At 63.1% G+C, this 25,621-nt stretch overlaps 1 protein-coding gene across 1 annotated transcript in view; it reads right to left on the bottom strand.

The window, feature by feature from the left end:
- The window catches only part of LOC311221790 (uncharacterized protein), a gene marked incomplete at its 3' end in the record, with an annotated part of 35,770 nt that extends 11,432 nt beyond the window's left edge, over positions 1-24,338 (bottom strand). Inside the window, 17 exon segments of the mRNA XM_084307187.1 lie at positions 1,827-1,985; positions 3,618-3,755; positions 5,680-5,778; positions 7,285-7,366; positions 8,189-8,268; positions 8,676-8,769; positions 9,446-9,536; positions 10,904-11,080; positions 12,420-12,530; positions 13,210-13,329; positions 14,035-14,130; positions 16,159-16,306; positions 20,581-20,661; positions 20,663-20,695; positions 22,674-22,817; positions 23,119-23,210; positions 24,232-24,338. Coding sequence (XP_084163313.1) covers positions 1,827-1,985; positions 3,618-3,755; positions 5,680-5,778; positions 7,285-7,366; positions 8,189-8,268; positions 8,676-8,769; positions 9,446-9,536; positions 10,904-11,080; positions 12,420-12,530; positions 13,210-13,329; positions 14,035-14,130; positions 16,159-16,306; positions 20,581-20,661; positions 20,663-20,695; positions 22,674-22,817; positions 23,119-23,202 — 1,737 coding nt within the window.
- Between the last annotated feature and the right edge of the window lie 1,283 nt (positions 24,339-25,621).

The raw sequence follows: 25,621 nt of genomic DNA, 5'->3' as shown, positions 1-25,621 counted from the left end.
ACCCCTCCTTACACCTTTAACCCCCCCTACACAGCCCCCATTACACCCCAACCCCACCCCAGCACCCCAAAACCTACCTCTGAGCACCCTGACCCCTTCCTGAGCACCCCCAGCACCCTGACCCCTATCAGCACCCATGGGTGCTCATCACCCTACTCCACCTCAACACCCCCCTGTAGCCATAACCCCCCTATGTAGCCCCCATGGCACCCTAAACCCCACTCAGCACCCCAAAACCCACCTCCCAGCACCCTGACCCCCCTCCTAAGCCCCCCCAGCACCCTGAACCCGTATCAGCACCCAAGGGTGCTCATCACCCAACCACCCCCTACTCCACCCCAACCCCTTCCTCTACCCATAACCCCCCTACACAGCCCCCATTACACCCCAAACCCCACCCCAGCACCCCAAAACCCACCTCTGAGCCCCCTTCCCTCCCCCCACCCACCACCCAGCCCCACAGCACCCATGGGTGCTCATCACCCAACCACCCCCTACTCCCTCCCCAACCCCTCCCTCTACCCATAACCCCCCTACACTGCCCCCATTATACCCCAAACCCCACCCAGCACCCCAAAAGCCACCTCCCAGCACCCTGACCCCTTCCTGAGCACCCCCAGCACCCTGACCCCTATCAGCACCCGTGGGTGCTCATCACCCTACTCCACCTCAACACCTCCCTGTAGCCATAACCCCCCTATGTAGCCCCCATGGCACCCTAAACCCCACTCAGCACCCCAAAACCCACCTCCCAGCACCCTGACCCACTCCTGAGCCCCCTCAGCACCCTGACCCCCATCAGCACCCATGGTGCTCATCACCTTACTCCACCTCAACCCCTCCCCATACCCATAACCCCCCAATATGGACCCCTATTACACCCCAAACCCCACCCCAGCACCCCAAAAGCCCCCCCACAGCACCCTGACCTCCTCCTGAGCCACCCCCAGCACCCTGAACCCGTATCAGCACCCATGGGTGCTCATCACCCAACCACCCCCTACTCCTCCCCAACCCCTCCCTCCACCCATAACCCCCCTACACAGCCCCCATTACACCCCAAACCCCACCCCAGCACCCCAAAACCCACCTCTGAGCCCCCTTCCCTCCCCCCACCCACCACCCAGCCCCCCAGCACCCATGGGTGCTCATCATCCAACCACCCCCTACTCCTCCCCCAACCCCTCCTTACACCTTTAACCCCCCCTACACAACCCCAATTACACCTCAAACCCCACCCAGCACCCCAAAACCCACCTCCCAGCACCCTGACCCACTCCTGAGCCCCCTCAGCACCCTGACCCCCATCAGCACCCATGGGTGCTCATCACCTTACTCCACCTCAACCCCTCCCCATACCCATAACCCCCCAATATGGACCCTATTACACCCCAAACCCCACCCCAGCACCCCAAAAGCCCCCCCCACAGCACCCTGACCTCCTCCTGAGCACCCCCAGCACCCTGAACCCGTATCAGCACCCATGGGTGCTCATCACCCAACCACCCCCTACTCCTCCCCAACCCCTCCCTCTACCCATAACCCCCCTACACTGCCCCCATTACACCCCAAACCCCACCCCAGCACCCCAAAACCCACCTCTGAGCCCCCTTCCCTCCCCCCACCCACCACCCAGCCCCCCAGCACCCATGGGTGCTCACCACCCAACCAACCCCCTACTCCTCCCCAACCCCTCCCTCTACCCATAACCCCCCTACACAGCCCCCATTACACCCCAAACCCCACCCCAGCACCCCAACTCCCCCCCTTTTAACCCCCTTAACACCCCGCCACCCCCCCCCACCCAGCACCCATGGGTGCTGACCGTTGCCGTCGAGCAGCGCCGTGTGCCGCTGGCAGAAGACCTTCTTGTCGCGCTGGAAGGCGGCGCGGCGCTGGCGGGCGCACATGAAGTGGTAGTTGGCCAGGCAGGCGGCCAGGCAGCACCCAACGGTGGCCCCGGGGCGCCGGCAGTGCTCGCAGCGCTGGGGGCACCCGTCAGCACCGCGGCGGCACCCATGGGTGCTCCCCCGCCGGCCCGCGGGGGAGGGGGGCGGACGCCCAGGGGTGCGCCGGGGTTGCGGGGAAAGGGTGGGGAGATGGGGAGGGGTAGGGGGTGGGGGAAGGGGTGCACATGGGGGTGGGGGGGTGCGCATAGGGGGTGAGGGGCACCCATGGGTGCTGGTGGGGGGTGGCTGAAGGTTGAGATGAAAGGGGGGCCCTAAATGGTGGTGGGTGGCCCTAAATGGTGCTGGGTGGCCCCAAAATGGTGGTGGGTGGCCCCAAAAGGTGTGTAGGGAAAAGGGGTTGTATATAGGTGAGGGGCACCCATGGGTGGGTGAGGGGCACCCATGGGTGCTGTGGGGTGGTGGCCCAATGGGGGGTGCCCGTAACTGCACCCCAAAATGGTGCCAGGGTGCCCCCAAAGGGTGCTGGGTGCCCCCAAGGGGTATATAGGGCAAGGAGGTTTCGTATGGGTGAGGGGCACCCATGGGTGCTGCTGCACCCTCAATCTGCATGCAGGTACCAGCTTGTGCAGCTCAGCACCCATAGGCGGCACCCAGCACCCATAGGTGGCACCCAGGGATAGCCCCCAGCACCCACCACCCATAGGTGGTCCCAGCACCCATAGATAACCCTCAGCACCCAAAGGTGCCCCCCCCAGCACCCATAACAGCCCCCAGCACCCATAGGAGCCACCCAACACCCATAGATGGTCCAAGCACCCATAGGTGGCCCCCAGCACCCAAAGGTACCCCCAGCAACCCCAGCACCCATAAGAGCCCCCAGCACCCATAGGTGTCCCCCAACACCCCCAGCACCCATAGGTGCCCCCCCCAGCACCCTTAAGAGCCCCCAGCACCCATAGGTGCCCCCCACCACCCAAAGGTGCTCCCAGCACCCCTAACAGCCCCTAGCACCCATAGGTGCCCCCCACCACTCCCAGCACCCATAGGTGCCCCCCCAGCACCCATAAGAGCCCCCCAGCACCCATAGGTGTCCCCTAGCACCCCTAGGTGTCCCCCAACACCCCCAGCACCCATAGGTGCCCCCCCAGCACCCGTAAGAGCCCCCAGCACCCATAGGTGCCCCCCACCACCCAAAGGTGCTCCCAGCACCCCTAACAGCCCCTAGCACCCGTAGGTGCCCCCCCACCACTCCCAGCACCCATAGGTGCCCCCCAGCACCCATAAGAGCCCCCAAGCACCCATAAGAGCCCCCAGCACCCATAGGTGCCCCCCAGCACCCTTAAGAGCCCCCAGCACCCATAGGTGCCCCCCACCACCCAAAGGTGCTCCCAGCACCCCTAACAGCCCCTAGCACCCGTAGGTGCCCCCCACCACTCCCAGCACCCATAGGTGCCCCCCCAGCACCCATAAGAGCCCCCAAGCACCCATAAGAGCCCCCAGCACCCATAGGTGCCCCCCCAGCAACCCCAGCACCCATAGGTGCCCCCCACCACCCCCACCACCCCCAGGTGCTCCAGCACCCCCAGCACCCCCCACCACCCCCCACCTCCCCCCACCACCCTCACCCTCCACCCCCTCTCTCCCCCAACCCCTCCCCTTCCCTCCCGCGCGTCCCCCTCCCCCCCCCCAGCACCCATGGGTGCTGACCATCTGGCGGCCGCGGGCGACGGCGGCGTGGACGTTGCGCAGGGAGCCGTCGCTCTCCTCGAACACCTCGGCCGACCACACGGCGCAGTTGACGTGGGTCCACTCGTTCTGCCCGATGTACAGCAGGCGCCCGGCCTCCTGCAGCACCCATGGGTGCCCGTCAGGTAGGGGAGGGGGGGGTCAGCACCCACCCGCACCCGCACCCCGCAGCCGCTCCGGGGGTGGTCGCCCGAGTTGGGGATGGAAGGGGGGAGGGCTGGGGGGCGGGGGGGGGGGAGGGAAAAGGGGGTACCCCCAAGGAGCACCCATGGGACCCAGGTGGCACCCATGGGACCAAGGAGCCACCCATGGGACCAAAAGGGGCACCTATGGGACCCAGGCATGAAGGTGGCACCCAAGGGATCCAGGTGGAACCCAAGGGACCCAAGGGGCACCCAAGGGACCAAGGAGCACCCATGGGACCAAAGGGGCACCCATGGGACCAGGCATGAAGGTGGCACCCAAGAGGCACCCAAGGGACCTAAGTAGCACCCATGGGACCCAGGTGGCACCCAAGGGACCCAGCCACAAAGGTGGCACCCAAAGGGACCCAAACAGCACCCAAAAACTCAAGGGGCACCCAAGGGACCCAAGAAGGAAAGTGACACCCAAAGGGACCCAATGGGCACCCAAGGGATCCAAGGGGCACCTAAAAGACCCAGGAATGAAGGTTGGCACCCAAGGGACCCAGGGACCCAAATGGCACCCAAAAAGACCAAGGGTCACCCATGGGACCCAGGTGGCACCCAAGGGACCCAGGAATTATGGTGACACCCAAGGGGACCCAAGTGGCACCCAAGGACCCAAGGGGCACCCAAGGGTCCCAGGAATGAGGGTAGCACCCAAGGGAACCCAAGTGGCACCCAAGGGACCCGGGCATGAAGGTGACACCCAAGGGGGACCCAGGTGGCACCCAAGGACCCAGGTGGCACCCATGGGACCCGGGCATGAAGGTGACACCCACTGGGACCCAGGTGGCACCCAAGGACCCAAGGGGCACCCAAGGGACCCAGGTGGCACCCATGGGACCCAGGCATGAAGGTGACACCCAAGGGGACCCAAGGGACACCCAAGGACCCAAGGGGCACCCAAGGACCTAAAGGGCACCCAAGGGACCCAGACCCAAAGCTGACCCCCGAGGGCACCCAGGTGGCACCCAAGGGCCCAAGGGGCACCCATGGGACCCAGGCATGAAGGTGGCACCCAAGGGGACCTCAGTGGCACTGAAGGACCCAAGGAGCACCCAAGGGACCCCAGAAATGAAGGTGACACCCAGTGGGACCCAGGTGGCACCCCAGGACCTAAATGGCACCCAAGGGACCCAAGAAGGGAAGTGACTCCCAAAGGGACCGAAGGGACACCCAAGGACACCAGTGGCACCTATGGGACCCAGGCATAAAGGTAGCACCCAAAGGAACCCAAATGGCACCCAAGGGACCCAAGGGGCACCTGAGGGACCCAGGCATGAAGGTGACACCCAATGGGACCCAAATGGCACCCAAGGACCCAAGGAGCACCCAAGGGCCCCAGACATGAAGGTGACACCCAAGGGGACCCAAATGGCACCCAAGGACCTAAATGGAACCCAAGGAACCCCAGTGGCACCCAAGGGATCCAGACCCAAAGCTGACCCCCGAGGGCACCCAGGTGACACCCAAGGACCCAAGGGGCACCCAAGGGACCCAGGTGGCACCCGAGGGACTTAGGCATGAAGGTGACACCCAAGGGGACCCAGGTGCACCCAAGGGACCCAGGTGGCACCCATGGGACCCGGGCATGAAGGTGACACCCACTGGGACCCAGGTGGCACCCAAGGACCCAAGGGGCACCCAAGGGACCCAGGTGGCACCCATGGGACCCAGGCATGAAGGTGACACCCAAGGGGACCCAAAGGACACCCAAGAACCTGAGGGGCACCCAAGGTACCCAGGTGACACCCAATGACCCTGATGGCACCCAAGGGCCCCCAGGTGACCCCTGCCCCCCCCCCAGCACCCAAGGGTGCCCCCGCCGGGCGCCTCACCTCGGAGGGGGCGTCCCCGCACTGCAGGCACAGGGCGCACTGCCGCTTGTCCTCCGCGCCCCCCCCCGCCTCCTTCGGCACCGCCGCCTCCGCCCCCCCCTGGGGGGGGGACAGGGAGCATTGGGGGGGGACGTCCCGAGACCCCCCCCCAAAAAAAATCCCTCCCTCCCCCCCCAAAAAAAGGGGGAAAAAACACAAAATTGGGTGCCCCCCCCCCGAAAAAGGGGCCCCACATTAAGAAGGGGGGCAATAAAATATAAAAGGGGCCCCCCCCACGTTGAAAAGGGACCCCCCCCAAAATAAAAGGGACCCCCCCCAGAATAAAAGGACCCCCCCAAAACAAAAAAGGGCCCCCAAATAAAAAAAGGGACCCCCCTAAAATAAAAGGGACCCCCATAATTAAAAAGGGACCCCCCCAATTAAAAAGGGACCCCCCCAAATTAAAAAAGGCCCCCCCAATTAAAAAGGGACCCCACCCAAAACAAAAACGGCCCCCCCAATTCGAAAAGGGACCCCCCCTATTTAAAAGGGCCCCCCCCAAAACCTAAAGGGACCCCAAAATAAAAAAGGGACCCCCCCAAAATAAAAAGGGACCCCCCCCAAATATAAAAGGGACCCCCCCATATTTAAAAGGGGACCCCCCCCAGAATAAAAATGGGACCCCCCCAGGATAAAAAAGGGACCCCCCCAAATAAAGAGACCCCCCCCCAAATAAAGGGACCCCCCCAAAAAATAAAAACGCCCCCCCCCAAACCCATAAAGTGCCCCCCCCAAAATAAAAAAGGACCCCCCCCAAAAAAGGACCCCCCCCCAATTCAATAGGGACCCCCCCCCAATTAACAGGGGACCCCCCCAATTTAACAGAGACCCCCCCCAATTAACAGAGACCCCCCCAATTTAATAGGGACCCCCCCCAATTAACAGAGACCCCCCCCAATTAACAGGGACCCCCCCCAAATTTAACAGGGACCCCCCCCAATTAACAAGGACCCCCCCCAATTAACAGGGACCCCCCCCAATTTAACAGGGACCCCCCCCAATTAACAGGGACCCCCCCAATTTAACAGGGACCCCCCCCAATTAACAGGGACCCCCCCAATTTAACAGGGACCCCCCCCCCAATTTAATAGGGACCCCCCCAATTAACAGGGACCCCCCCCAATTTAACAGGGACCCCCCCCAATTAACAGGGGACCCCCCCAATTTAACAGAGAACCCCCCCAATTAACAGGGACCCCCCCCCAATTAACAGGGGACACCCCCAATTAACAGGGACCCCCCCCAAATTTAACAGGGGACCCCCCCAAGTAACAGGGACCCCCCCAAATTTAACAAGGACCCCCCCCAATTAACAGAGACCCCCCCCCAATTAACAGGGACCCCCCCCCCCCAATTAACAGAGACCCCCCCCCAAATTTAACAGGGGACCCCCCCAATTAACAGAGACCCCCCCTAATAACAAGGGACCCCCCCAATTAACAGCGACCCCCCCCCAATTAACAGGGACCCCCCCCAAATTTAACAGGGGACCCCCCCCAATTAACAGGGACCCCCCCTAATTAACAGGGGACCCCCCCCCCAATTAAAAGCCCCCCCCCTCTCACCGGGGGGGCCGGGGGGGTCCTGGCGCCACTGGGCGTAGGTGTGGTCGGCCGAGGGGGGCAGCACCGCGTGGGGCAGGAGCCCGCTGGGGGGGGGGGCAAATTTTGGGGGGGGGGGGGGGGTAAATTGGTGACCCCCCCCCCCAACCCCTAAATCTACCCCCCCCCCCCTTCCTGCGGAAGCCCCCCAGACCCAAAGAGCCCCCCCCCGGTGTTAAATGACCCCCTGGGACCCCCCCCCTAAATACCCCCCCCCAAGACCCCAAATGCCCCCCCCAGACCCTAAATAGCCCCCCCGGACCCCCCCCAAATGCACCCCCGACCCTAAATGCCCCCCCCGGACCCCAAATCTCCACCCAGGACCCCCCCCAAAATATCCCCCAGAACCCCAAAACCCCAAATGCCCCCCAAGACCCCCAACCCCCCCCCCCCCAAAAAAAAACCACCCCAACACCCCCAAATTGCCCCCCCCCCCAGACCCCAAATCCCCCCCCAGGACCCCAAATCCCCCCCATCCCCCCCCCAAACCACCCCAAGACCCCAAATACCCCCCAAGACCCCCCCAATTGCCCCCCCCCCAGACCCCAAATACCCCCCCAGGACCCCCCAAAACCCCAAATCCCCCCCCAGCCCCCCCCCAAGACCCCAAATACCCCCATGGACCTCCCCAAATTGCCCCCCCCCCAGACCCCAAATACCTCCCCAGGACCCCCCCAAAACCCCAAATCCCCCCCAGCCCCCCCCCAAACCACCCAACCCCCCCCCCCAATTGCCCCCCCCGACCCCAAATCCCCCCCCAGGACCCCAAATGCCCCCCCCAGACCCCAAATACCCCCCCAGGACCCCAAATACCCCCCCCAGACCCCAAATACCCCCCCCCGACCCCAAATCCCCCCCCCCCCACTAACTTGGGGACCCCCCCGGCCCCGGGGGGCCGCCAGCGCTTGGGGTCGCGGATGTCGAACCAGGGGAAGGCCTCGAGCATCAGCTGGGGGGGGGGGGGGGGGGCACCCATGGGTGCTGCTGTCACCCCCACCCATGGGTGCCCCCTCTGGGTGCCCCCCCCCCCCCCTTAAATAGCAGGTGCCCAACCCAAATGGGTGCCCCCCCCCCAGAAAAATGGGTGTCCCCCCCCAAATTGGGTACCCTCCCCAAAAATGGGTGCCCCCCCCACCCATGGGTGCCCTCCCCCACCCATGGGTGCCCCCCCAAATGGGTGCTGCCCCCCCACCCCAAATGCCCCCCCCCCTAATTAGGTGCCCCCCCCCATGCACCCCTACCCCCCCTATCCCCCTCCCAGCCCCCCATGGGTGCCCCCACCACCACCCAAGGGTGCCCCCGCACCCATGGGTGCCCCCCCACCCATGGGTGCGCCCCCCCCCCCCCCCAAATTACCCTTGATGAAGAGCTCCCGGGTGCTGTCGGCCGCGGGGCCCCCCCCGCGCCCCCCCCGCAGCAGCACCCCCACCACGTCCTCGCTGAAGCCCTGCTGCAAGGGCACCCATGGGACCCCAGCACCCATGGGTGCCCCCCCCACGGCACCCATAACCCCCCCCCCGGCACCCACAACCCCCCCCCCAGCCCCTAAATCCCCCCCGAGACCCCCAAAATAGGAGTGGGGGGGGGATTTGGGGACCCCCCCAGTGTTGGCACCCGAAGCCCACCCATGGGTGCCCCCCAGCACCCTTGGGACCCCCCCGCCTTTATGGGACCCCCCCTCCAAAAATGGGACCCCCCCAAAATGCCCTCCCCATAGTGCACCCCTATTACACCCCCCCCCAATATAACCCCCCCACACCCCATGGGACCCCCACTAGCACCCATGGGTGCCCCCCCCACCCATGGTGCCTCCCCCATCACCCCCCCACCCCCCCATTTACCCCCCCAATCCCCATCCCCACCCCCCCAGGGCGCCCCCCCAATGGGTGCCCCTCCCCCTCAACGGGTGCCCCCCACCCATAGGTGCCCCCCCACCCATGGGTGCCCCCCCCAGCACCCATGGGTGCCCCCCCATCACCCCCCAAATCCCCTCTCCACCCCTCCCCACCCCCCAAGTGCCCCCCCAACGGGTGCCCTCCCCCCTAACGGGTGCCCCCCACCCATGGGTGCCCCCCCAGCACCCATGGGTGCCCCCCCCCCCCCCACCCATGGGTGCCCCCCCTCACCACGGAGCTGTAGTGCCCCCCCTCCAGCAGGGCCTTGACGGTGCCGAGGTCGCAGGGGCCCGGGTGCAGCTTGGCCCCCCCGGGGGGGGCACTTTTAGGGGGGGGGGGGCAGGGGTCAGCACCCCAAGGCCCCCCCCCCATTAGGGGTCCCACCTTGAGACCCCCAAATAAGCCCCAAATGCCCCCCCCAGACCCCAAATAACCCCCCCCCCAGACCCCAAATAACCCCCCCAGACCCCAAATGCCCCCCCCAGACCCCAAATAACCCCCTCAAACCCCAAATGCCCCCCCCAGACCCCCAAATAACCCCCCCAGACCCCAAATGCCCCCCCCCCAGGACCCCCAATAACCCCCTAGCCCCCCCCCCCCCAAATAACCCCTCTGACCCCAAATACATCCCAGGATCCCCCCAAATGCACCCCCAGGACCCCAAATCCCCTCAGACCCCCCCCCCAAATAGCCCCCAGACCCTAAATAACCCCAAGTACCCCCCCCAGTACCACACCCACCTTCCCCATACCCCAACACACCATAAAAAAAAACATAAAAACCCCAAATCCCCACTTAAAAAAAAACCACAAACCCCATAAAACCCCATAACCACCCCAAATCCCCCCCAAACTGCATAAAAACCCCATAACCCCCCCCAAACCCCAAAAACCCACCCCGAACCCATAAAACCCCCCCAATTCCCATAAAAACCCCATAACCCCCCCCCCAACATCCCCCAAACCCTATAAGCCCCCCAAATTCCCCAACCCCATAAAAAACCCATAACACCCTCCCAACACCACAACCCCATAAAAACCCCATAAAGACCCCATAACCCCCCCATAACCCCCCCCGACCCCATAAAAATACCATAACCCCCTCCCCCTACCCCATAACTACCCCCCCCGACCCCATGACCCTCCAAAAGCCCCCCTGACCACATAACACACCCCACTGACCCCATAACCCCCCCCGACCCCATAAAAACCCCATAACCCCCCCCATAACCCCCCCATAATCCCCCCATAACCCCATAACCCCCCCGACCCCATAACCCCCCATAACCCCCCACAACCCCCCTGACCCCATAAAAACCCCATAACCCCCCCCTGACCCCATAACCCCCCCGACCCCATAAAAACCCCATAAAAACCCCATAACCCCCCCATAACCCCATAACCCCCCCACTGACCCCATAACCCCCCCACGACCCCCCCAACCCTATAAAAACCCCACAACCCCCCCATAACCCCCATAACCCCCCCCATAACCCCCCCAACCCCCTCATAACCCCATAACCCCCCCCTGACCCCATAACCCCCCCATAACCCCCCTGACCCCATAAAAACCCCATAACCCCCCCAATGACCCCATAACCCCCCCCCGACCCCACAACCCCCCCATAACCCCCCCCACAACCCCCCCGACCCTATAAAAACCCACCCCATACCCCCCCCGACCCCATACCTGCGTGCAGGGGCGGTTCCCGGGGGGGTGTTCCCGGAGCAGCCCCCCCAGGACGCCGCGCAGCCCCCTCAGGAGCCCCCTGCGCAGGGCCTGGCGCCAGGCGCCCCCCCCGGGGCACCCCCCGCAGCGGTACCCTCCCCCCCGGCAGCGCCCGCGCCAGCAGCTCGCAGCCCTCCTCTGGGGGGGGGGAGGGAGAGGGGGAGGGGTCAGGGGGGGGCACCCATGGGTGCTGTGACGGCCCCCGGGGGGGCCCCCGGGGGGATGGGTGGGAGTGGGGGGGGGGCTGTTCCCAGCTGCGGGGGGGGCAGGGTGCTGCCCACCCTTAGGTGCTGCCCCCCCCCCCCACCCTTGGGTGCCCCCCCCACCCATGGGTGCACCCCCACCCTTGGGTGCTGCCCCCCCACCCTTGGGTGCCCCCCCCACCTATGGGTGCTGCCCCCCCACCCTTGGGTGCACCCCCACCCTTGAGTACCCCCCGACCCTTGGGTGGTGCCCGCCCCACCTTTGGGTGCTGCCCCCCCCACCCATGGGTGCTGCCCCCCACCCTTGGGTGCTCCCCCACCTATGGGCGCTGCCCCCCCACCCTTGGGTGCACCCCCACCCTTGAGTACCCCCAACCCTTGGGTGGTGCCTGCCCCACCCTTGGGTGCCCCCCCACACTAGGGTGCTGCCCCCCCCACCCTTGGGTGCTGCCCCACCCATGGGGGCCCCCCCACCCTTGGGTGCTGCCTCCCTACCCATGGGTGCTGCCCCCCCCACCCTTAGGTGCTGCCCCTCCCCATCCTTAGGTGCCCCCCCACCCTTAGGTGTTGCCCCCCCCACCCTTGGGTGCTCCCCCACCCATGGGTGCTGCCCCCCTACCCATGGGTGCCCCCCCCACCCTTGGGTGCTGCCCCCCCACCCTTGGGTGCTACCCCCCATACCCATGGGTGCCCCCCCACCCTTGGGTGCTCCCCCACCTATGAGTGCTGCCCCCCCACCCATGGGTGCTTCCCCCCCACCCATGGGTGCCCCATAAATCCCCAAGGTGCCCTAAGCCCACCTATGGGTGCCCCACACCCCACCCAGGGGTGCCCCATTGAACCCCCAGGGTGTCCCATCCCCACCCAAGGGTGCCCCAGGGGTCCCCAGGGTGACCCTCACCCACCCATGGGTGCCCTCAAGGTGTCCCAAGCCCCACCTATGGGTGCCCTACACCCACCCATGGGTGCCCCATGGATCCCCAAGGTGCCCACACGCCCACCCAGGGGTGCCCTCAAGGTGCCCCATCCCCACCCAAGGGTGCCCTAGGGGTCCCCAGAGCGCCCCACCCCCACCCATGGGTGCCCCCAACCCCCACCCATGGGTGCTCCATGTCCCCCTCAGGTTCCCCCACCCCACCCATAGGTGCCCGAACCCCCCCCATAACCTCCCTATAACTCCCCCAGGAGTGTCCCACGCCCCACCCTTGGGTGCCCCGCCCCCCCACCCATGGGTGCCCCCCCCCCCCCCCCCACCCATGGGTGCCCACTCACACCGGCCAGGCGCTCGCAGCCGGCGTGGACGCGGCGCTGGCAGTGCTGGCAGCGCAGGAGGCGCTCGGTGCCCCCCTCCTCGTAGCAGCGGGCGCACAGCGGGCAGAAGCTGCCTGCGGGGGGGGGGGGGCACCCAAGGGTGCTCAGTGGGTGGGGGGGGAGGGTGCCTGACACCCCAACCCCCCCCCCCCCCGCACAAAACCAGTGGACGTCGGCACCCGGTGACACCCCCCGGTGGTCAGTAAGTGCCCCAGCACCCATAGACCCCCCCAGCACCCATAGGTGCCCCCCTGCACCCACAGACCCCCCCCAACACCCATTGACCCCCCCCAAGCACCCATAGTCCCCCCCAACACCCACAGACCCCCCCCACCCCCCCATTACCCCCCCAGCACCCATAGGTGCCCATCAGCACCCACAGCCCCCCCAGCACCCATGGGTGCCCCCCAGCACCCATAGGTGCCCCCCCCCACCCATAGGTGTACCCCCAACCCCTCCATTCCCCCTTCCCCCCCATTTCCTATACCCCCCATCCCCCATAGACCCCCCCACCCCATATCCCATCGCCCCCCAGCACCCATAGGTGCCCCCCAGCACCCATAGCCCCCCCCCAGCACCCATAGGTGCCTCCCCCACCCCCCTAGCACCCAAGGACCCCCCCCAAATCCCCACCCCCTCCATTCCCCCATCCCCCACCACCCCCCTATCCTCCATCCCCCTCCAGCACCCATAGGTGCCCCCCAGCACCCATAGGTGCCCCCCCCCCCCCCCACCCATGGGTGCCCCCCTCACCGTTCTGGCGCAGGCGGGTGCAGGGGGGGCAGAGCCCGTCCTCGGGGTCCCACTCGGGCTCCTCGCCCCCGCCCCGGGGGGGGCCCCGCAGCTGCGGCACCGCGCGCACCCCCAGCACAACTGGGGGGGGAGGGGGGGGTCAGCACCCAAGGGTGGCCCCCCCCACAGCACCCAAGGGTGCCCCCACCCATGGGTGTCCCCTCAACACCCCCTAAACCACCCCCCATTCTCCTCAGTGCCTCCCCACACCCCAAAAACTCCCCCTCTGCCCCCACCCATGGGTGCCACCCCCCACCCAAGGGTGCCACCTCCCACCCATGGGTGCCCTCCCACCCAAGGGTGCCCCCCCCACCCATAGGTGCCCCCCAATCCCCTCAGTGCCCACCCTCAGCCCCCTTTTTCTCCCTCCCCCTCCCACAAATGCCACCCCGCCACCCATGGGTGCTTCCCCCCCCACCCTTGGGTGCCCCCCCACCCTTGGGTGCTGCCCCCCACCCATGGGTGCTCCCCAACTTCCCCCCATCCCCCTCAGTGCCCCCCCCCACCCCCCTTCCCCCCTCCCCAGATACCCCCGTCCCCCACAGAAGCCCCCCCTACACCCATAGGTGCCCCCCCAACCCATGGGTGCTACCCCCACCCTTGGGTGCCCCCCACCCATGGGTGCCCCCCCAACCCCTCCATTCCCCCCAACGCCCCCCCCACCCCAAAAAACTTCCCCCTCCACCCCCTCATAGGTGCCAACCCCCACCCATAGCTGCCCCCCCAACACCCATAGGTGCCCCCCCCCACCCATGGGTGCCCCCCCCCCCACCCATGGGTGCTCACCCAGGACCCGCGGCGCCGGGGGCCGCGGGGGGGGGCGCTGGGCCCCAGGCAGGCCGGTGGAAGCAGCGGCAGGCAGCGCGAGCACTCCAGGAGGGGCTGGGGGGGGGGGGGGGGGGGCGGTGGCACCCATGGGTGCTCAGGGACACCCTAGGGGTCCCGCTGCCCCCCCCCCAGCCCCGTTACCCCATCGAGACGCAACCCCAAAATGCCCCCCCCCGACCCCCCCGACCCTGTTTGGCCACCCAAAAGCCCCCAAAAGCCCTAAATCCTATAAAGCCACCAAAACCCTATAAATGCCATAAATCCTATAACATTTTTGGCCCTCCCACAGCCCCCCCATATCCCACAGCACCCCAAAACCCCCCCACCCCGTTCCCCCCCCACTCCCCCATTAAATCCCAACACCCCCCATCCCCCCTGACCCCATTAACCCAATGAAATACCCAAAACCCTATAAATCCCATAAACCCTATAACCTTTTTCCCCCTCCCCACAGCCCCCCCATACTCCATATCACCCCAATACCCCTCCCCCCGTTCCCTCCCCACTCCCCCATTAAATCCCAGTCCCCCCCATCCCACCCCTAACCCCATAAGCCCCCCAAAACCCCAAAACCCTACAAATCCATAAACCCCATAATCATTTTCCCCCTCCCACAGCCCCCCATACCCCATAGCCCCCCACAACCTTATCACCCCGTTCCCTCCCCACTCCCCCATTAACTCCCAGTCCCCCCCTGCCCCCCCCTCTGACCCCATAACCCCCCCAAAAACCCCAAACCCTATAAATCCCATAAACCCCATAACCATTTTCCCCCTCCCACAGCCCCCCAGCACCCCATATAACCCGAATACCGCATCGCCCCGTTCCCTCCCCACTCCCCCATTAAATCCCAACACCCTCCATCCCCACCCTGACCCCATTAACCCATCGAAAACCCCAAAACCCTATAAATCCCATAAACCCTATAACCTTTTTCCCCCTCCCACAGCCCCCCCATACTCCATATCACCCCAATACCCACCCCCGCCGTTCCCTCCCCACTCCCCCATTAACTCCAGTCCCCCCCATCCCCTCCCTGACCCCATAACCCCCCCCAAAAACCCCAAACCCTATAAATCCCATAAACCCTATAACCATTTTCCCCCTCCCACAGCCCCCCCATATCCCCCAGCCCCCCAATTCCCCATTCCCCTGCTCCCTCCCCACTCCCCCATTAACTCCCAGTCCCCCCTGCCCCCCCTCTCACCCTATAACCCCCCCAAAACCCCCAAACCCTATAAATCCCCCAAACCCTATAACCATTTTCCCCCTCCCACAGCCCCTCCATACCCCATAGACCCCAGAACCCCCTCCCCCTGTTCCCTCCCCACTCCCCCATTAAATCCCAACACCCCCCATCCCCCCCTGACACCATTAACCCATCAAAAACCCCAAAACCCTATAAATCCCATAAACCCTATAACCATTTTCCCCCTCCCACAGCCCCCCAGTACCCCATATCACCCCAATACCCCACCCCCCCGTTCCCTCCCCACTCCCCCATTAAATCCCAACACCCCCCATCTCCCCCCCAACCCCATTAACCCCCCAAATCCCCAAAACCCTATAAATCCCATAAACCCTATAACCATTTTCCCCCTCCCACAGCCCCCCCAGACCCCATATCACCTCAATATCCCCTCCCCCCATTCCCTCCCCACTCCCCCATTAACTCCCAGTCCCCCCATCCCCTCCCCGACCCCAAAACCCCCCCAAATCCCCCAAACCCTATAAATCCCCCAAACCCTATAAGCATTTTCCCCCTCCCACAGCCCCCCCCATACCCGGTATCACCCCAATACCCCCTCCCCCCGTTCCCTCCCCACTCCCCCATTAAATCCCAACACCCTCCATCCCCCCCCTGACCCATTAACCCATCGAAAACCCCAAAACCCTATAAATCCCATAAACCCCATAACCATTTTCCCCCTCCCACAGCCCCCCCATACCCCATATCACCCCAGAACCCCCTCCCCCCCGTTCCCTCCCCACTCCCCCATTAAATCCCAACACCCCCCATCCCCTCCCCGACCCCAAAACCCCCCCAAATCCCCCAAACCTATAAATCCCCCAAACCCTTACCTTGGAGGCGCGGCCCCGCCGCCCGCAGACCCGCAGGCCTTGCAGCGCCGGCAGCACCAGCCCTCGGCCTGGCCCGGCCCCCGGAGCCTCCCCCCGCCGCCAGGCAGAAGGCGTGGAAGGGCTGGCAGCACACCTGGCACAGCACCAGCTGTATAGGGGATTTATGGGGTCAGTATGGGGTCTATAGGGTCAGTATAGGGTCTGTAAGGTCATTATAGGGTCATTATAGGATTTATAGGATCGTTATAGGATGTATATGTTCATTATAGGATTTATATTGTCAGGGGCTGCCAGCACACCTGGCACAGCACCAGCTGTATAGGGGATTTATAGGGTTGTTATAGGGTCTATAGGGTCCCTATAGGGTCTATAGGGGTGTTATGGGGTCTATAGTGTCCTTATAGGGTCGTTATAGGATTTATAGGATCGTTATGGGATTTATGTTGTCAGGGGCTGGCAGCACACCTGGCACAGCACCAGCTGTAGGGGATTTATAGGGTCAGTATAGGATCTATAGGGCAGTATGGGGTCTATAGGGGCGTTATGGGGTCTATAGACTCATTACAGGATCTATAGGGTCGTTATAGGATGTATATGTTCGTTATAGGATTTATGTTGTCAAGGGCTGCCAGCACACCTGGCACAGCACCAGCTGTAGGGGATTTATAGGGTCGTTATAGGGTCTATAGGGTCCCTATAAGGTCTGTAGGGTCGTTATGGGGTCATTATAGGACTTATAGAATCCTTATAGGATTTATACATTCGTTATAGGATTTATATTGTCAGGGGCTGGCAGCACACCTGGCACAGCACCAGCTGTAGGGGATTATAGGGTCAGTATGGGGTCTATAGGGTCCCTATAGGGTCTATAGGGGTGTTATGGGGTCTATAGGGGCATTATAGAATCATTATAGAGCCTACAAGATTGCTATGGGATTTATGTTGTCAGGGGCTGGCAGCACACCTGGCACAGCACCAGCTGTATAGGGGATTTATAGGGTCAGTATGGGGTCTATAGGGTCCCTATAGGGTCTGTAAGGTCATTATAGGGTCATTATAGGATTTATAGGATCGTTATAGGATTTATATGTTCATTATAGGATTTATGTTGTCAGGGGCTGGCAGCACACCTGGCACAGCACCAGCTGTAGGGGATTTATAGGGTCAGTATAGGGTCTATAGGGTCCCTATAGGGTCTATAGGGTCCTTATAGGATCATTATAGGGCTTATAAAATCCTTATAGGATTTATACATTCGTTATAGGATTTATATTGTCAGGGGCTGGCAGCACACCTGGCACAGCACCAGCTGTAGGGGATTTATAGGGTCCTTATAGGGTCTATAGGGTCAGTATGGGGTCTATAGGGTCGTTATAGGATCATTATAGGATTTACAGAATCCTTATAGGATGTATATGTTCATTATAGGATTTATATTGTATGGGGCTGGCAGCACACCTGCACAGCACCAGCTGTAGGGGATTTATAGGGTCAGTATGGGGTCTGTAGGGTCAATATAGGGTCTATAGGATCCTTATAGGGTCATTACGGGATCTATAGGGGCGTTATAGGATGCATAGGTTCATTATAGGATTTATAGTGTCAGGGCTGGCAGCACACCTGGCACAGCACCAGCTGTATAGGGGATTTATAGGGTCAGTATGGGGTCTGTAGGGTCCCTATAGGGTCTATAGGGTCATTAAGAGGTCTGTAGGGCTGTTATAGGGTTTTAGGGTCATCATGGGATTTGTAGGGCCGTTACAGGATCCATAGGGTCGATATAGGATTTATATGGTATGGGGCTGGCAGCACACCTGGCACATGACACATGACACGTATGACACGTATGACACACAACACGTATGACACATGACATGTGTGACACACGGCACGTATGACATGTGACACGTGACACATTATGACACGTGACACGTATGACGTATGTGACATGTATGACGTGACATGACACGTGACACATATGACATATATGACGTGATACGCATGACACACAACACATATGACACATGACAAGCGTGACACATGACATGTATGATGTGTATGACACGTGACACGTATGACATATGTGACATGTATGACACGTGACCCACCTCGTGCAGCCCCTTGCTGGTGCACAGCAGCCAGAGGGGGTGGCTTATGACAGATATGACCCATATAACACACAACACATGACATGTATGACACGTATGATACATGACACGTGTGACACGTGACACGTATGACGTATATGACACGTATGACACGTGACCCACCTCGTGCAGCCCCTTGCTGGCACACAGCAGCCAGAGAGGGGGTAACAGAGGTGACATAGGACCCATATAACACACGACATATGACACGATGACACATATGACACGACACGCATGACATGTGACACGTATGACGTATATGACACATGACCCACCTCGTGCAGCGCACAGCAGCCAGAGGGGGGGTGACTTATGACAGATATGACCATATAACACACGACACATGACATGTATGACCCGTATGACACATGACACGCGTGACACATGACATGTATGACGTATATGACATACATGACACGTGACCCACCTCGTGCAGCGCACAGCAGCCAGAGGGGGGGTGACTTATGACAGATATGACCCATATATCACACGACACACAACACGTATGACATGTATGACACATGACACGCGTGACACGTGACACATATGACATATATGACATGTATGACACATGACCCCACCTCGTGCAGCGCACAGCAGCCAGAGGGGTGGTGACATACGACAGGTATGACCCATATATCACATGACACATGACATGTATGACCCGTATGACACATGACACGCGTGACACGTGACACGTATGACGTATATGACACGTGACCCACCTTGTGCAGCCCCTTGCTGGCACAAAGCAGCCAGAGGAGGAGTGACATACAACAGGTATGACCCATATATCACATGACATGTATGACCCGTATGACACATGACACATGTGACACATGACACATATGACGTGTATGACACGTGACCCACCTCGTGCAGCCCCTTGCTGGCACAAAGCAGCCAGAGGAGGAGTGACATACGACAGATATGACCCATATATCACATGACACATGACATGTATGACCCGTATGACACATGACACGTGTGACACATGACACGTATGACGTATATGACACGTATGACACGTGACCCACCTCGTGCAGCCCCTTCCTGGCACACAGCAGCCAGAGGAGGAGTGACATACGACAGATATGACCCATATACCACACAACACATGACATGTATGACCCGTATGACACATGACACGTGTGACACATGACACGTATGACATATATGACATGTATGACACATGACCCACCTCGTGCAGCGCACAGTAGCCAGAGGGGTGGTGACATACGACAGATATGACCCATATACCACACGACACATGACATGTATGACCCGTACGACACATGACACGCGTGACACGTGACACATATGACATGTATGACACGTGACCCACCTCGTGCAGCCCCTTCCTGGCACAAAGCAGCCAGAGGAGGAGTGACATACGACAGGTATGACCCATATATCACATGACATGTATGACCCGTATGACACATGACACATGTGACACATGACACATATGACATGTATGACACGTGACCCACCTCGTGCAGCCCCTTCCTGGCACACAGCAGCCAGAGGGAGGAGTGACATACGACAGATATGACCCATATATCACATGACACATGACATGTATGACCCGTATGACACATGACACGCATGACACGTGACACGTATGACGTATTTGACACGTGACCCACCTCATGCAGCCCCTTGCTGGCACACAGCAGCCAGAGGGAAGAGTGACATACGACAGGTATGACCCATATATCACATGACACATGACATGTATGACCCGTATGACACATGACACGTGTGACACATGACACGTATGACATATATTGACATGTATGACACATGACCCACCTCGTGCAGCGCACAGCAGCCAGAGGGGGTGGTGACATACGACAGATATGACCCATATACCACACGACACATGACATGTATGACCCGTACGACACATGACACGCGTGACACGTGACACATATGACATGTATGACACGTGACCCACCTCGTGCAGCCCCTTGCTGGCACAAAGCAGCCAGAGGAGGAGTGACATACGACAGGTATGACCCATATATCACATGACACATGACATGTATGACCCGTACGACACGACACGCGTGACACGTGACACATATGACATATATGACATGTATGACACATGACCCACCTCGTGCAGCACACAGTAGCCAGAGGGGTGGTGACATATGACAGGTATGACCCATATACCACACGACACATGACATGCATGACCCGTATGACACATGACACGCATGACACATGACACGTATGACATATATGACATGTATGACACATGACCCACCTCGTGCAGCCCCTTGCTGGCGCACAGCAGGCAGACGAGGGGGGCGGTGACGGGCACGGAGGACACGATGCTCAGCCCCCCCCATCAGCCAGACGTTCTCCAGGGCGCAGTCCTCCTGGGGGGGGGGGGGGGCAGGGGGCGGGGCTTAGAGGGGGCGGGGCACGCTAAGCCCGCCCCCCCCCCTCGCTCGGGGACACGCCCACCCCCCTCTGTCACCTCCCCCCCTCCACCATCGTAAATTGGGGTCCCCTTAATTGGGGACCCCGCCTTAATTAGGGGACCCCCCCAAAGTGGGAATCCCTCTTAATTAGGGGACCCCTCCTTAATTAGGGGGGACCCCCTCTTAATTGTGGACACCCCTTAATTAGGGGACACCCTCTTAATTAGGGGACCCCCCCTTAATTAGGGGGACACCCTCTTAATAGGGGACACCCCCTTAATTAGGGACACCCTCTTAATTAGGGGACCCCCCCTTAATTAGGGGGACACCCTCTGAATTAGGGGACCCCCTCTTAATTAGGGGACCCCCCCTTAATTAGGGGACCCCACCTTAATTGGGGACTGCCGCTTAATTAGGGGACCCCCCTAATTGGGAATCCCTCTTAATTAGGGGACCCCCCTTAATTAGGGGACACCCTCTTAATTAGGGGACTCCACTTTAATTGGGATCGCCCTTTAATTAGGGGACCCCCCCAAAGTGGGAATCCCTCTTAATTAGGGGACCCCCCCCTTAATTAGGGAACACCCTCTTAATTAGGGGACCCCACCTTAATTGGGACCGGCCCCTTAATTAGGGGACTCCACCTTAATTGGGATTACCCTTTAATTAGGGGACCCCCCTAATTGGGAATCGCTCTTAATTAGGGGACCCCCCCCCTTAATTGGGGATCCCCCCCTAAATGGGACCCCCCTAATTGGGGAAGCCCCCCTAATTGGGGAACCCCCCTTAATTAGGGGACCCCCCTTAATTAGGGGACCCCCTTTAATTAGGGACCCCCCCCTTAATTGAGAACCCCCTAAATGGGACCCCCCCCAATTGGGAAACCCCTTAATTGAGGGAAACGCCCTTAATTGGGGACCCCCCTCCTTAATTGGGACCCCCCCCCAGAGCCTCCTATGGGGGGGGTCCCATGGGTGCTGGGGGGGTCCTGGGGTGTGTGGGGACCCAGGGAAAGTTTTGGGGGGGGTCCCAGGGGTCTGGGGGGGGGGGTCAGGGGGCTGGGGGGGTGCTGGGGGGGGGGTCAGGGTGCTGGGGGGGGGTCAGGGTGATGTGGGGGGGTCAGGGAAAATTTGGGGGGGGGGGGTCCCAGGGGTCTGGGGGGGGTCAGGGTGCTATGGGGGTGCTATAGGGGTGCCGTGGGGGGGGGTCAGGGCACTATAGGGGTGCCATGGGGGGGTCAGGGTGCTATAGGGGTGCTATGGGGGTACTGGGGGGGTCAGGGTGCTCTGGGGGGGTCAGGGAAAATTTGGGGGGGGGGTCCCAGGGGTTTGGGGGGGGGTCAGGGTGCTATGGGGGATGCCATGGGGGGGTCAGGGTGCTATAGGGGTGCCATGGGGGGGGGTCAGGGTGCTGTGGGGGGGTCAGGGTGCTATAGGGGTGCTATGGGGGTACTGGGGGGGGTCAGGGTGCTCTGGGGGGGTCAGGGAAAATTTGGGGGGGGGGTCCCAGGGGTTTGGGGGGGGGTCAGGGTGCTATGGGGGATGCCATGGGGGGGGTCAGGGTGCTGTGGGGGGGTCAGGGTGCTATAGGGGTGCTATGGGGGTGCTGTGGGGGGGGTCAGGGTGCTGGGGGGGGGGGTCAGGGAAAATTTGGGGGGGGGGTCCCAGGGGTCTGGGGGGGGGTCAGGGGGCTATGGGGGGTGCCATGGGGGGGGGGTCAGGGTGCTACGGGGGGGGTCAGGGGTGCTATAGGGGTGCCGTGGGGGGGGTCAGGGTACTAAAGGGGTGGGGGGTCCCAGGGGGTCTGGGGGGGGTCAGGGTGGCATGTGGGGTGCTAGGGGGGGGTCAGGGTGCTAATGGGGGGGTCAGGGTGCTATGGGGGTGCCGTGGGGGGGTCAGGGTGCCGGGGGGGGGGGGTTTTGGGGTGCCCCCACCTTGAAGTCGACCCGCAGGCGGTGCACCCCGTCGCTGGGCCGTGCTTTTCCCGACCACCCGTTGGGGGGGGGGCCCCAGGGTGCCCGGAGACCCCCAGTCCTGGAGGGGGGGGGGACAACAAGAGGGGGGGGGAGCATCAGTGGCTGCCCCCCCCCAACCCCATTTTATCCCCCCCCCACCCCCCAAAAAAAGCCGTATCATGAGATCCCCACCCAGAGCCCCCCCCCCACCCATGGGTGCCCTCCCAGAGCCCCCCCTGCACCCATGGGTGCCCCCCCCCCCCATGGGACCCCCCCCAAAGTGTGCCCCCCCCATGAACCCCCCCCATAGACCCCACCCTCCATGGGTTCTCCCCCCCATGGGACCCCCCCCAAGGGACCCCACCCCAATGGGTGCCCCCCCCCCCCCCCCAGCACCCATGGGTGCCCCCCCTCCCCCCCCCACCTTCTCGGGGCGCCTCCGGGCCCGCAGCTGCAGCACGGGCTGGAGGGGGGCGCGGCGGGGCCGGGGGGGCTCCTCCGCCTCCATCGGTGCTTCTGGGGGGGGGGGGGTAGGGGGGCGGTGAGGGCACGGACAACCCCCCCCCGGACCCCAAATCCCCCCTAACAACCCCAATAACCCCCCCATGACCCCATAACCCCCACACACACCCTGACCCCATAACCACCCCCATAACCCCACAACCCCCCCATAACCCCATAACCCCCCCATAACCCCCCCATCACCCCCCCACACACCCCATGACCCCATAACTGACCCCACAACCCCCCCCATAACCCCACAACCCCCCCATAACCCCACAACCCCCCCATAACCCCATCACCCCCCCACACCCCCCATAACCCCACAACCCCCCCAATCCCCCATAACCCCATGACCCCCCATAATAACCCCAAATCCCCCCCTGACCCCATACACCCCCATACCCCCCCCATACCCCCCCCCACCCCACAACCCCCCCTGACCCCATAACCCCCCCCCATAACCCCACAACCCCCTCTGACCCCATAACCCCCCCATAACCCCATAACCCCCCCCTGACCCCATACCCCCCCATAACCCCCCTGACCCCATAACCCCACAACCCCCCCCTGACCCCACAACCCCCCCATAACCCCATAACCCCATACCCCCAATGACCCCCTGACCCCATACCCCCCCATAACCCCCCCACAACCCCCCCAATCCCCCATAACCCCACAACCCCCCCTGACCCCATAACCCCCCCCATAACCCCCCATAACCCCCCCCACCCCACAACCCCCCCTGACCCCATAACTCCCCCATAACCCACCCATAACCCCCCCACACCCCCCATCACCCCCCCACCCCCCCAATCCCCCATACCCCCCCATAACCCCACACCCCCCCCCGCCCCCATAACCCCATACCCCCCCATACCCCCCCCATACCCCCAAATGACCCCATAACCCCCCCGACCCCACAACCCCCCCCTGACCCCATGACCCCACAACCCCCCCCTGACCCCATAACCCCACACCCCCCCCTGACCCCACACCCCCCCCCCGCCCCCCATAACCCCCCCCCCCCCCTCACCGTGGGGGCTGGGGGCCGCCTCGTCGCCGTCGGAGGGGGTTGGGGAGGGGGGGGCGCAGGGCCGGGGGCGGGGGCGGAGGGCTCGGCGCCCCGAGCGCCTGGGGGGGGGGGGGCGTCGCCGCCTCCTCCCCCCCCGCCCCCCCCCCCTTCCGCTTCGGCCCCTCCCCCTCCCCCCCCCGCCGCCGCCCCTCCCCCTCCCCCTCCCCCTCCCGCCGCCCCTCCCCCTCCCCCTCCCCCCCCCCCCGCGCCCTCCCCCGGCCCCCCCCCGGCTTCGTCCCCGGAGTCGTCCCCGGAGTCCCACGGCGCCGCCCGCGGGGGGGGCACGGCCTGAAATAGAGGGGGGGGGGGGGGGGAAATTAGGGGATTGGGGGGGAAGTTTGGGGTCGTGAACAACCCCCCCCCCCCCCTAAATAAAAAGGGGGCCTCTGGGATGCTGTTGGCCTTTTGGGGTCGCCGGGTGCTCAGGGTGCACCCCCGTGGCCCTATAGCCCCCCCCCCCCCCGGCCCTATAGCCCCCCCGTGGCCCTATATCTCCCCATGGCCCTATAGCCCCCCCATGCCCCCCATGAGCCTATATCCCCCCCCCGCCCTATAGCCCCCCCATGACCCCCCCCATGGCCCTATAACCCCCCCCATGGCCCTATAGCCCCCCCTGTGCCCCCCCATGAACCTATATCCCCCCCAGTGGCCCTATATCCCCCCCCATGGCCCTATATCACCCCCATGCCTTTATATCCCCCCTCCGTGGCCCTATATCCCCCCCATGGCCCCCCCGTGGCCCTATAACCCCCCCAGTGGCCCTATAGCCCCCCTATGGCCCTATATCCCCCCCATGCCCCCCCCATGGCCCTATATCCCCCCCATAGCCCCCCCCGTGGCCCTATATCCCCCCCCATGCCCCCATATCCCCCTCATGGCCATATATCCCCCCCATATCCCCCCAATGACCCCAAATCCCCCCCCCACATCCCCATGCCCCCCCCCATGACCCATATCCCCCCCACGTCACCATTACGTCCCCATATCCCCCCCATATCCCCCCAGTGACCCCAAATCCCCCCCCGTGACCCCAAATCCCCCCCCCCGTGACCCCATATCCCCCCCCGGCCCCATAACATCCCCATCCCCCCCCCCGTGGCCCTATAACCCCCCAGGTCCCCCCCATGCCCCCATCCCCCCCCCATAACCCTATATCCCCCCCACACCCCCCCTTGTCCCCAAATGTCCCCAGCTGTCCCCAACCCCCCCTGCCCTAAATGCCCCCAAATGTCCCCAAAGTCCCCAAAATCCCCCAAAATGACCCCAAAATGCCCCCCCCCCCCGTACCTCTGTCCCGTCCCGGCTCTGTCCCTGCTCGGGGACCATGTGGCCGGGGGGAGGGGACAGGGGG

The sequence above is a fragment of the Netta rufina genome (assembly GCF_964035555.1).
Source record: "Netta rufina genome assembly, contig: SCAFFOLD_141, whole genome shotgun sequence".
NCBI lineage: Eukaryota > Metazoa > Chordata > Aves > Anseriformes > Anatidae > Netta > Netta rufina.
Note: the sequence above shows the minus strand (reverse complement) of the source record. Positions and strands in the feature narration are given on the sequence as shown.